This window comes from Oryctolagus cuniculus, chromosome 4 (assembly GCF_964237555.1).
Source record: "Oryctolagus cuniculus chromosome 4, mOryCun1.1, whole genome shotgun sequence".
NCBI lineage: Eukaryota > Metazoa > Chordata > Mammalia > Lagomorpha > Leporidae > Oryctolagus > Oryctolagus cuniculus.
In genome coordinates this window covers 80,725,176-80,738,252 of record NC_091435.1, presented here as the reverse complement: position 1 = coordinate 80,738,252, position 13,077 = coordinate 80,725,176, and the positions used below count along the sequence as shown (strand labels likewise).

Here is a 13,077-nt window from a genome sequence, read left to right as displayed (position 1 = left end):
TCCAGCAGGGATTTGTCTAAAATTATCTCGATAAAGGGAGCAGGATCATTCTCAGTGCTGTTCTCTCTTATACTCAGTAAACACATAATCATGTTGACAAATGGTTGCAAAATGAGCCCTTCCTCTGGCCCATGCTGCAAAGGGTGCCTTTATTATTTTTTTTTAACTGATAATGGGTCTAAAATTCGCAGTGCCAGGGGATGTGTCTACCTAGGCTTCTGCCCAGCTGACTGGGTCATTTACAATAATCTCAAGAGTTCAGGGTATTCAAAGAGATTTTATGCATACTGTAACTAGGATGGGGGTTGGTTTAATGCTGGCCTACAAAGAAAACAGAACTGATACAATTTTTTTGACTTGTGCTCCTTTTACTCAAGAAAATGCAGTAGGATTTTTCTCCAGGAGAGACTAACTTCGGGAAGTTCCTAATGTTGAATCCTCACCTCCTGGGTATGCAGGAGCTTATTGCCCTTGTTTTCGTGGATCTTACTGATCTCATGCTTATTTGTGATGATTTATTATCAGGTCAGAAGGCTGAGACATTTTCTCAAAGACTGGAGGCTGCAGATTCCACAGCAGCTTTTGAGCCAGCTGTGTTCCCAGGTGTCTGACACACTGCTGGCCTCTGCACCCCTTTCTCAGCACCTGGACCAGGCAGCTGTGCCAATCACAAGTTTTTTCAGATGTCCAGCTTTAGAACCCTATCCCAACCCTGTAGGAAGCCCACAGCCAGGGCCAAAAGGGATGGGTGCTTGGGAAATGCTGAATAGCCTGTGTCAGGAAGAACGAGGGGAGGGGAGGGGTACAGGTAGGCTAGATCAGCACAGGAAATGACAGCTCTTCTCACGGGTGCTTGTGTGACCATCACAGCCCTGATGCTGCTTGTGGAAAAGCAATGGTATGTGGAAACAGGGAACTTGATGCCTGAGACTCTTGCCACATGGGCAAAATACCACAAATAATGACTCAACCTCAGGAGCATAAACAACTATAAATCAGGTATATGTGTCAATGTATGTAGACATGTGTGTGCACGCAGGTATCCACGTGTGTACCTATGTGCACACACCATGTTGACTCATCATCAAAAGTATTTTCTCCCAACCAGAACATTCCTAACTTGCCTGATCTCTCACCACCACTGTGGGTTTGGGAAATGCCAACCTATTTTAATAGCTTAAGCTACACATTCGTAGGAAGGAAAACCTGCTGTAAAAGAAATTATGCAACACATTTCAAAACCAAAAATAAAAGACTTTTAGATCATCTGGTGCTTTGGATTATCTGGGCTCCAGCCCCCACCATTTGCAGAGTTGAGAGCTGGCTGTACTTTGTGCTTCCTGCTGTTCTGGCCCACTTGGGGCCCTTCTGGTCTGCTGTAGACGAAGCCAGTTCTGGGGTGGAGGGAGGTTTAGGGCCCAACCAGGAGTGGAGGTGGAATGTCCCTAGCCAAGCCACTCCTCCATAAGCTCTGTGCCTATGTGCAGAGCCAGGCTCATGGGATTACAGATCGCCTGGCTATTCTCTGTCTAGTTTCTAAGGTTTCCTCTGCTCCTCTCACAGGACCAGAGAAGAGCTGGGGACATTTCCAAGATATGCCCTTCCCATGCTATAGAAATGCTCAAACTCTCCTACTCTAGGAAGAGGGGCTACCTCACCTGAGTGTCCTCTCTCATCATGGGCCTGGACAACCTGTTCTTACCAATGCGTCCCTTCTATCATCCTTATTTAAATGGGGGCTCCTGAAGCAAGGTCTATCCCCAGTGCTAACCTAAATCTACCACTTACCTGGACTCCAGACACAGGTCACTGGGGTCACTGGAGTCATAATGATCCCTCCCCAATACAATCCAACATCTCTTCAGTACCGCGGTTGACATTGTCCTGGCAGCCTTGAAGGTCTGGTGGCTTTGTCACATCCTGCTTTGGCTGCTTTGATAACCACCTCATCCAGGACTAGTACGACTTCATAGTTCCTGGAGTGGCTCCCCCATCCTGCTGATCCTGATTGGTGCCAAAGGGTCCACTAACCTCTCTAGGTTTATCCTATTCATGAAGAGGGGAGGACTTCTTTCCCTTATCCTCTCTTTCCCAACAACCCAGAATGCTGTTTTATGATATTGACTTGCAAACTGCAATGTGAAGTTGCATATGCTTTCTGTTAAAGTACCCTCAAAGGGAGCCATTGTACACATGGATGTCACGTGGAGACTCAACTGAGGCATGCTTAGCAAGTCATTCACTGTTCAAAGGAAACTGGGATTTAGAAGGGCCCAGAGGACATAAGAAACCGGTCCTCCTCAGGGGGATGGAGGCAGCAGCAGGAGCTGTGATAGTAACAGCCACTTACCAGCCCACAGCCATGGAACACAAGGCCCTTCACTGTCTGAGCTCTCCACTCACAGCTCAGCTCCTTCCAGTGCCTTCTCTAGATGCTCCACTCTAGGGCCATCTAAAGTCCCCGTTCTTTTAAGTCTTAAACTATGCATTATCCCTACAGATGTTGCTATCCGTGTCCTTGTCTAACTGGTCCATGTGTGAGACATAACTGTCCAGTAGTCCTTGAGGGAACCTACTCATCTTGTGTGTCCTTTCATCTTCATGTACCACCCAGCAGTGTGTACCAGATGAGAAGTGCTCCAGCAAGCCCTGCTGAATTTAATTGACAGCAACTGGTGAGATGCTTAAGGAAGAGCTGCTTGCCTTTTGTGGATCTTGGGAGCTTTCCTGGAGACAGCCTCACCTGCAGAGGGCACCACCCTGCAGGAGCAAAGGGCACCCCGCCCCCACTTCTGGAAGCACACGGTGGCAGGCAGTGCTGGTTACCTCTTACTATTGTTCCTCTGTTTGGCTGGTGTTTTGGGGAGCTGAATTGGCTCTTTTAAAGCTCCTTTCAGGTGAATGATCCTCTCTTGAATCACCTCTCGAATGTTCTTGATCCACTCCTGCTTGGTTTCAATGTTGGAGGCCTGAAGTGCCACAAGAAGAAAAACTGAGAAACCCAATTCCCTCCACCCTGCCCTCCTACAGATTTTGTCTGCTATTTTCAAGGATACCAAGGGCTTGGAGAGTTTATTTCTCACTCGATACTTGTGATCTGCTTCTCTAACTCCTAAAACAGGGCTGTGACTTCAAAACTCATTGTATACTTGGACAGGGGCAATTTTCAATGAATTTCATAATTGGGCCAATCCTGACACTTGCAAAGGGGCTGACACAGTATACCTGGAGGCTGCAATTGGGTGAGGGATTAATACTGAGCTGCTAGGCCCTGGGGAGGTATGGGGGAGGAGCGCTAGGAGGGGTGACAAGCTGGCATTTGAAGCAGTTTATTTACCAATCAGCCTGTACATAGGTCATGATGCTCAGCACTAGTGTGGCCATAGAGGCCCATACTGACCCAACTGGAAGTCAGCACAAACCTGCTCACTGAAGGCAGTGCTAAATCCCATTTGTCTTACTGAAATTTTTGCAGGTAATTCTGCTTCCTGACAGGTGAACAAACATAACACTGTTGTTGGGGTTGGGCCATGCCTACCCCGTCTACCTCCCCACCATGGTCTTGCACCCAGCAGAGAATGGTACTTACTTTTAGCACTGTTTTATTGTCTGAGGATGGGGTGCGCCCAGACCACAAGGCAAATTTGCAGGGGTCGCCCTCTACGTGCTCGGTCACACCCAGCTCTGAGGTCTGTAGACAGGAAATGCCTGTGAGAGGCGGGGAAGGGGAGGGCAGTGGGGAAACTTAGGGCTGGGGTGGGAAGGGAAGGGCAACAAAGAGGAGAGGACCGAGGGAGGGGCTTCTGTCAATCAAACTTCAACAGACTGGATATTTTGTTCATCTACCCAGGATGAGAGGAACTACAGGCATGTGCCTGATTAGCAGGTACCAGGGAGGGAAGGTGAAGAGGGAGGCGCTAAAAGCAAACAGAAAGAAGTACTGTGAACGCTAAAGTGCAGAAGTGGAAGGTGAGGGTGGGAGCTTTCCAAATGGGAAACAGTGGCATTTGTCCAGGACGGTTCTGGTGTGGAGGCAGGGGAAGAGATGAGCTGTGTGGTTCAAGATCCCTTCCTGCCCGAGGGTTCTATGCAAGCAGAGTCTTGTTTCACCCCACCTGTCCCACCTACCAGTAGCTTGTTCTTGTAAACATATTTCGTGTGTCCTGAAGAGTCTTTGATCTCCTTGCTAAAAACCAAGGAGATCTCAAAGAGGAACAAGTGCCGCTCCCGGCCCTTCCGGATCAGCGACTTCGGGTCCCACACTTGAAAGGCATCCTGGAGAATCAACTCGCCCTGCACGTCCAAGTTCTCGTCGAACCCTGAAAAATACCCATTTCCACCCAGTGGAGTCTGTGCTGCCACAGTCCACTCCCCTCTCAGACAAGGTCTTCTTTCATTGTTAGTCCCCCGTGCCCACAGGGTTTTCCCCTTTCTGCAGGCTCTAGAAACTCCTGGGCTCTTACAGAGACATCTCCATAGAACTGTATTCCAGTCCCTCCCTCCCCGTCCTGGGGTGTCTTATATACATAACTAATATTAGCAGGACCCCTGGCAAGGGTCTCTTTGCAACCTCCCCTCTCCCACACTTGCTGTCAGCCTGGGACCTTCTGCAAGGGAAATCCCACAGCTCCTTCTTCCTCCACAGCTTACCACCATGTGCAACTTGGAGCTCTGAGGGGGCTGAGGATAAACACTGCCTGATGGAAGGGCCTTGGCTCCACTTGTTATCACCTGTTTCTTATAAGGACCGTTTCTTTGGATTGTTCCCATACAGTACAGTTACAAGCCTTCAACAGTCATATTTATACCACTTTAAGAGAGAGTTTCAGATTTTAGTGTGCATAAGGGTCACCTGAAGAGCTTGTGAGAACACAGATTCCTGCCTAGTAGGAGATTCTGCTTCAGTAGGGGAGAGGTAGTGCCTGAATCTGCATTTCTGACAAGCTCCCAGGTGCTGCTGATGGTCCACAGCACAGGTCGGAAAGAGGCTGCGGGAGCTAAGTCCTTATTGAGAAGGACACTGGGGTGGAGGGTAGGATGCAGGCATACATAAATTAGAAAAGTAGAGGTGCAGAAGTTGTGATAACAGGAATATATCTGAAGGTTAGGGTTTGGCCTGGAGAAGATAACCAGGATCTCTGCTCTAAGAACTGGGATATTCCCTGCTAAGGATAGTCCAGAAAGTACCCAGACCAGACCAAGTTTTATAAGTGGTATGGATTGTGGGGTGGCAGGGCAGGAGGGTACATTTGCTTACATAATGGCAAGAGGCTATATCTATTTCCTCTCGTACCTGTTTGCCAGCTTCGAATGGAATGTTTAGTCTTTTTTTTTTTTTTAATTTTATTTCACAGGTAGAGTTACAGAGAGTGTGAGAGACAGAGACAAAGGTCTTCCTTCTGTTGGTTCACTCCCCAAATGGCCGCTATGGCCGGAGCTACACCAATCCAAAGCCTGGAGCCAGGAGTTTCTGCCTGGTCTCCCATGTGGGTGCAGGGGCCCAAGCACTTGGGCCATTCTCCACTGCCCTCCAGGGCCACAGCAGAGAGCTAGACTGGAAGAGGAGCAACCAGGACTAGAACCAGCGCCCATATGGGATGCCGGTGTCGCAGGGGGAGGATCAACCAAGTGAGTCACGGCACCGGCCCCCAGAATGTTTAGTCTTAACTCATCTATACAGTCCACCCTATCTAGCTGCTCTGCCCGACTGCTTGGCACCACTGAGACCACTTTCTTGGAGTCCTGCTCCAGAATGATTCTTGATGCCAAGGCCGGAGTTCCAGCTGACTGAAGTCCAGTTGGGGATATCTGGCTGGGCTTTTCTAACCTTTTAGGAAGGAAGAAAACCTGGCTGCACAAGCATATGAATGCACATGATGTCACCGAACTGCATGCTCAAACAGTTACCAAGGCAAATTTATGTGATTCACATTTTACCATGATAAAGAGCAAGAAGAGTGTAAGGCTGAAGACGGTGGTGTGTTTATGTGTACTCAGGATTTCTGCTCATTCTGATTTTTTTTTTTTTTTAGAATTTTTTATTTTTTATTTTATTTTATTTTTTATTTATTTTTTTTTTGACAGGCAGAGTGGACAGTGAGAGAGAGAGACAGAGAGAAAGGTCTTCCTTTGCCGTTGGTTCACCCTCCAATGGCCGCCGCGGCCGGCGCGCTGCGGCTGGCACACCGCGCTGATCCGATGTCAGGAGCCAGGAGCCAGGTGCTTTTCCTGGTCTCCCCATGGGGTGCAGGGCCCAAGTACCTGGGCCATCCTCCACTGCACTCCCTGGCCACAGCAGAGGGCTGGCCTGGAAGAGGGGCAACCAGGACAGAATCCGGCGCCCCGACCGGGACTAGAACCCGGTGTGCCGGCGCCGCTAGGTGGAGGATTAGCCTAGTGAGCCGCGGCGCCGGCCCATTCTGATGTTAAGGCAGGGCAAAGGCTCACAGGACCGCTGTGAGTCAGGGCTCGGGCACATTTACATATGGATGGTGGTCTCTCCTGGGCTAGCTCATGTGCAGCCAGGTGTCCACACACCTTAAATGATTTATACTTGATCATCCCTGCAGTTGGTCTCCATGGAGCCCCTCTCACAGGCCAAGGACCCACATGAAAATGGCCACTTCTCCTCCTACAGCCTTGCCCCTTGTTGGACTGCATGTGACCTCCCCTGCCCCATGAAGCCCACTCCCTGGTCTTAGGCATGGGGAGGCTTCCCCAGAAGGGCAGCTACCTTCCAGCATGCTGACATGCATGGCATCGTTGGCTTTCTTTGGGACACTGAGCATCACCTCCAGGCCTTCTTTGAGCTCCCCTTTCCCTTCTTCACAGCAAGTTAAAAGTTCCTAGAGAAGAAAAAGTACAGACACAATTGGGACAACTCAGCTTCCCAACTCTCCCGCTCTTTACAGCATCAAGGAAATTATATACCAGTTTGGTCTCTGCACTAGTTTAGGAAAATGAGAGTAATCTCCAAGGAATCCAAGTCAGTCTGTCTGTCTCTCTCTCTCTCTCTCTTTTTGACAGGCAGAGTTAGACAGTGAGAGAGAGAGAGAGACAGAGAGAAAGATCTTCCTTCCGTTGGTTCACCCCCCAAATGGCCACTACAGCCGGCGTGTTGCGCCGATCCAAAGCCAGGAGCCAGGTGCTTCCTCCTGGTCTCCCATGTGGGTGCGGGGCCCAAGCACTTGGGCCATCCTCCACTGCCTTCCTGGGCCACAGCAGAGAGCTGTTCTGGAAGAGGAGCAACCGGGACAGAATCTGGCACCCCAACCAGGACTAGAACCCGGGGTGCCGGTGCTGCAGGTGGAGGATTAGCCCAGTGAACTGCAGTGCTGGCCCCAAGTCTCATTTTTTCCCCACACTGAGCTTCTTCAGCCCAAACTAGTCCAAACAAATTCCCCAATGACTGGAACGAGAAGTCAGCAACTAGGATGCTCCTGGAGAAGGGAACACCCCTGCAGAGCACATGAACAGAGGTGCAACATCGTGGAATCAAGTCTAAGAGGTGATGGAGGGTGTACCACAGAACATCCAGCACTGACAAACCCCTGCATGATACCTGCTAACATAATTTTTATGACTGTTTTCAAGCCCTTGCTGCCTGGGATGTTGATTTCCACTGTACTCAGAGCAATCTGAGTTTAGAGACATGATAGGTTTATAACATTGCAGAGTTATAAAAGATTTCAGGTTATATGGATCAGGAGTTCCTAAGCTGGGAATAGAAATCTGGACTAGTCTTCATTGGTCAGATGAGGAAACTATGAGAAAGACGGATGAACTGATTTCCTTAGGATATATAATTCGCTTGAAGCCATGCAGGGGTTTGAATCTAGGTCTCAGACTGGGTGGAAGTCCAGCAGTCCACCCACTACACTGACCCTATCTCCCTACATCCTCTATCACACTGAGACTTCTCAGAGTGTACTTTCCCCTATTTTACCTCCTGGGGAGCTGGGGAAAATATCCTCTTTTTCATGTCCTTATTGGAGACTTAGTCATCACCATTCCCATAAAAGATATACAGTGTCTGGCTGACAGAGAAAAGATCATTCCCAACCATCTTAGGAATCCTAAGACTATTTGCTCAAACGAGAGAGTTGATGACTTTTTTTTTCCTATGAGAGTTACTGATCTTGCTCACTTTTGACACTGGGAAATAAATGATAAGGCAATGTATCTACAATCTATGTTGTCTCCTTTAAGGGACGGGGTGGATGGTTGGGTGGGATGCACTTCCAGGAAAGAAAGCAGCTCAACCGATCAAATCTTGTAAACGCATAAATGACAGACCTCCTGGAAAATAAACAAATGAAACTTACTAGAAGGACAGTACTTATCTATGGAATGTTTTTATCAGGATATAGTTGGACTGTCCAGGGCTTCTTATGGTAAACAAACCTAGAATCTGTGACTTTAGGGGCATGGCCCTCTGGAAAGTGTCACATAAGCTATGAAACTATCAAGTAAAAATTAAGAACATTTCAGACCAGAATGGCTCTCATTTGGGAAAGTGATACAATGTGACACATCATTTAAAGACATTGTAAGCTCAGCTGGGCCAACATACATCCTGATGCTTCAAGACAGCAATTGGAGCTGCACTGATGGTGCTGGACTTGTCCCTGTCTCACTTCTGCCTTGAGATTATTTGTACCAAGATATATGCTTAGTGGGAGTCTGATATGAAAACCCAACCCATTTGCTATCTTGGGTATGTTCCCACATGAACAAGGAAACTCTGAGTGTCCAGGAAGAGGTGAGCTGCCTGGAACACACACTGAGAGGTAGAAGTGATTGGTCCTCAGCTGTCTTCCTGGTTCCAGGTCATTACTGTTCAGAATGCTGTACTTATTTCTGCTAACCTAAAGCTCTCTGATGCCCCTAACCCTTTCCTAATTTTAACCTCCAACCTTGTTCTCAAACACACCATCAAAGGAACTCCTGAGGCAGAGCGTAAGAGAGAAACAAGAAACATGCTTTGGTTTGCAACAGGAAACGCCAATGAGTCTAATCATCCAAAGCAATTTAGTAAGTCTCCAATCTACCAGGAGAGCCAATAAATTCTCCTTGGGGCCTCAGTATAGTTTATGATAAAGAGAAGGCACTATATTTAATGTAGACTCCAAGAGGACAGTCTGAGCAGATTTACACGAGGAATATCGACCGCTCTGACAGGTAGTTTCGACTTTCACACAAACACCTAAAGTGATGAGCCCCGGAGGATATGGTAATTAAATATCAATTTATTTGGAATAAAATTGACTTGAAGGAGAAGATAAACCCCATTTATTTATAGTAAAAGCTCAGCAAACTATTTTTCATTTATTCAGCAGGTATTCTGCCATCAGCATACTTCAAAAAAGTTAAAATTATCTTCATGTTTTTGCCAATAATTTTACAACCTCCCCATAATCAAATTCCCACTACATTATTTTTTTCACCTCTCAGTTCCCTGCACAGGCATCTCTTACTACATCGAATTGCAGAGCCCACCTCTCCATGTGCTTACGCAAAATGCACTGTGGCCTATTCCATCCTCACACAGTTCATCCTAGGAAACTTCAGCCTTATGGAATTCAGATGGAGAGAAGAAAGCTATATTTCTCTTAGGACTGCATCTTAATTGATTTAATACACTGATAGTACAGATGGGTGAGTTGGTATCGGATTTTTAAAATTCACAACCCCACCAATTCCTACAAGGGTTTTGGGATACATAAATTAAAGACCACAAAAATCAATTTAAAAAGTCTATCAGCACAAGAAAAACAATTTATACAAGTTAAGTATCAAGTGGGATAGGGAAGGACCAGATAATTATTCCCAGAAATCAAGGCTAAGGAGACTGTCATGTAGGTAACCAGGCAGTAGATGCACTGGTGGATAAATGGCACCTTTTTAGTTGGAAAGTAGAAAGAGCACCAACCTTTCAGGAGAGACTTCCCCACCTCGCATCTCAAGCTCTTATGAGCATCTTACTCTTTATATAAGAAACTTCAAAAAACAAAGAAGAAAAGCAGTCTTGCCAAAACAGCCAAGCTGTTCTGCACATGGTCACTTTTCACACCGCCCTCAGTGAAGGCTGCGGGCGTGCGATTCTCCAAGTCATTTCTGGTGCAGGAACTAGAAGCACAAAGGCTCTTCTAGGAGATGAGGCAAAGAAGGCTGGCAGGAAGGAGGCTGAGGGACACGTGGATGTAGGGGCCAGCCCCGGCCCAGACGGAGGACAGAGGGGTGAGGAGCACACAGGCGCTCTGCCCCTCCACTTCTACTCCCCATAACTCTCATCACAGAGCCACAACTGAGAAGCCAGGGGGACCTCATGGGCTGGAAATGGGCTACACAACTACAGTCCAAGATTTGAATCCAACCGTTCTGCAGGTTTAACGAACCTAGAATATGGAGATTCAACCAGCATATCCAGATATGAGTTGAATTTCATCATTTCTCAGAAATTATACAACTTATAACATGTCCTCACCATTCCTTTTTCCTTTGCATTTGAAGAGCAATCAGCAAAATATTCAAACTGAGGAAGAAAACCCACACACTTTATGAATGAATATAAACTTATATTAAATATCTAACTGCCTCTTATATCAATTTCCCAGATTTTCTGGGGGAAATTGCTGTTTTCAGAGTATCAATGTACCTTTATCTGAGAAGGATAAACTGAAAGTACTTAGTGTTTTACATAATTTGGTTATTTGACTTGTAAAGACTTTGGAAGAAAATCCAAATCTCTTGGCTGGTTCCAAAAGAACTCCTAACATATGGGATCCTACAGATATAACAGTGCCATTTAAAACAATATTTTAATTTTATTTGAAAGGCAGTGATAGATAGACAGATAGAGATATCTTCATCCCCTGGTCACTTCCCAAATACCCACAACAGCTAGAGCTGGCCCAGGTCAAAGCTAGGAGCTGAGAACCAATCTGGGAATCCCATATGAGTAAAAGGGAGCCAACTACTTGAGTCATCACCTGCTGCCTCCAATGTTGTATAATAGCAGGAAGCTGGAATTGGGAACAGAGCTGAGACTTGAACCAAGGCACTCCATTATGGAATGAGGGTGTCCCAAGTGGCATCCTAACCACTGCACCAAATGCCTGCCTCATCACTGCATTTTAATATTAACCCAACAATTTTTCCCTCAAAAATCTCCTACTCTTGACAAACAGAGATTAAAGCATTGGTAGATGCCAACATGGCCTCTATTATTCATGAAGTGCTATTTCCCTTGACATTCTGACCCTGGATTCTACTTAGAGCAAAGGACACCAGGAGGAATCCATTCAGGGAACAGGAACAAAAAATACCTAACAGCCTGTCAGTGCCTAAGGGTGACAATCACTAAAAGTGGTGCAGTGGTGGGTGGATGTGAAAATAGTCACAACTTATTCTTGCTCCCATTTTACCTTGTTCCACCCCAAACAAGCATCTAGAATTCCATAGGATAGGAGATTAAGTTTGGAGCCTGCAAAGCCAGTGTGAGCTCAGCTCTGAGCTTTTGTTCTAGGCAGAAATAGGTCTTCAGCTGGAAGATTTACCATCCTTAAGTGAAAAACTGGACTCCCTTGTCCTGGTCAGTAGTGCAGAAGAGGATGAGATAGGGCAGGGAGATACCTTTAGGAGTAGTTGGTACTTGGTGATCCTCTGGACAGGCTTAATTAGGTAGGACGAGATGGAGTTGGCCAGACCATGCCGCTGCTGTATCTCCTATAAGGATGAGAACAAGGCACAGTTAGACATGGAGGAGCCTGTGTATGTGTGTGCCCTGGGAGGGATTAGGTAAGGGGTAAGAACAGAGGAGAAAAGATGGACAAATATGAGAAAATGCTCTTGGATAGGGAGATAGGAGTAGAAAGAGAGACCAAAGTGCACATGTAGAGAAAGAATAAGAGACATGGCAAAAAGGGGGAAGGTTTAGGAATGAGTTAGATTTGTGAAACAAATGGAAATTAAGCATAAATGGGGAAAGACATAAGTAGAAAAAGTAGAAAAGGCTAAAGCAGAAGGGTAAAGGAGAGGTGAAGAAGTAGAGTGAAAGAAAATAGCCCAAAGATGGGGGAAAAGAAAGAGGGACAAAGGAAGATAGGAGTAGAGGGAAGGCAAAGGATGAAGCAGTGACTTCTGTTCTGGTAACTCTAAGTCTTTCTCTGCTCTAGGTCTCTGTCAATAGCACAAGGACATCTCTCTTTCATCATCCCTTCCCTTTAGGTTTAACAGATCACAACTTTGGGTCATTGTTTCATTTCTTATACACTTTTCCTTGCAATCAATGGCACCTCCCTTGTTCCTTAGGTCTCCTGAGCTAGAAGCCATAGAGTTATTTTTAGCTCTTCCTCTGTTATTCCTGGTGATAAATCTTTACATTTCCAGGGATACCACCTTCATCACTCATGATTAGGCTAAGGCCATGGCCACCAACTCATGTTTGTGCCTCTAGCCTCTCCTTTTAATTCATTCTGTATTCTACCTCAAAAATGATCTGCTTCCCAAAATCTATGGGATATATAGGGTCAGAAAATGGTACATATTAGTCTCTGCCTTCAAAAGACTTAGAATCTAGCTAAGAATACTCAATCCATTGAAACTAGAGAACAATAAAGAATGACAGAGCATTTGTCCCAGTCAGTGAGAACTTAAGAATTACTGGGATTGGGAGTGGTCTGGGTGCTTAGCAGAGACAATGCCTCATCTGGGGCTTAGAGGAGGGGCATGGGATTGTGAAGTAGAAAGCTGAAGGTAGAACATTCTCTAAAGGGAAAGCATCAAACACAAAATACACAGGCTGAAATACCCATTTTATGTTTCGATGATAATGAGGAGCATGTCTGAAAAGTACAGAGAATGTATACCTAGAGTCTAGAAAAAGTAAAAACAAAACAAAATAAAAAGTTAGATAAGCAAGATTAGTTATTCATTGATGGGGCTGAGTTCGAGAAAAAGGAGTTAGGATTTGACAGTGAGTTTTAGGAAGACACGGGGAAAACAATGTTTCAGAAAGAATAATATGCACCTAATAGCAACACTGGGTAGGAAGTTGAGGGAATAGAGATGGAGAGG

At 46.2% G+C, this 13,077-nt stretch overlaps 1 protein-coding gene across 33 annotated transcripts in view; it reads right to left on the bottom strand.

The window, feature by feature from the left end:
* Window positions 1–13,077, bottom strand: part of KALRN (kalirin RhoGEF kinase) — a 783,799-nt gene that overhangs the window by 234,495 nt on the left and 536,227 nt on the right. For all 33 annotated transcript variants that reach the window (XM_051859217.2, XM_051859218.2, XM_051859219.2 and 30 more), the window contains 5 exons: window positions 11,635–11,727; window positions 6,734–6,845; window positions 4,129–4,319; window positions 3,590–3,691; window positions 2,827–2,969 (listed from right to left, as the gene is read on the bottom strand). In XM_051859217.2, coding sequence (XP_051715177.2) covers window positions 2,827–2,969; window positions 3,590–3,691; window positions 4,129–4,319; window positions 6,734–6,845; window positions 11,635–11,727 — 641 coding nt within the window. The remainder of the gene's footprint in view (window positions 1–2,826; window positions 2,970–3,589; window positions 3,692–4,128; window positions 4,320–6,733; window positions 6,846–11,634; window positions 11,728–13,077) is intronic.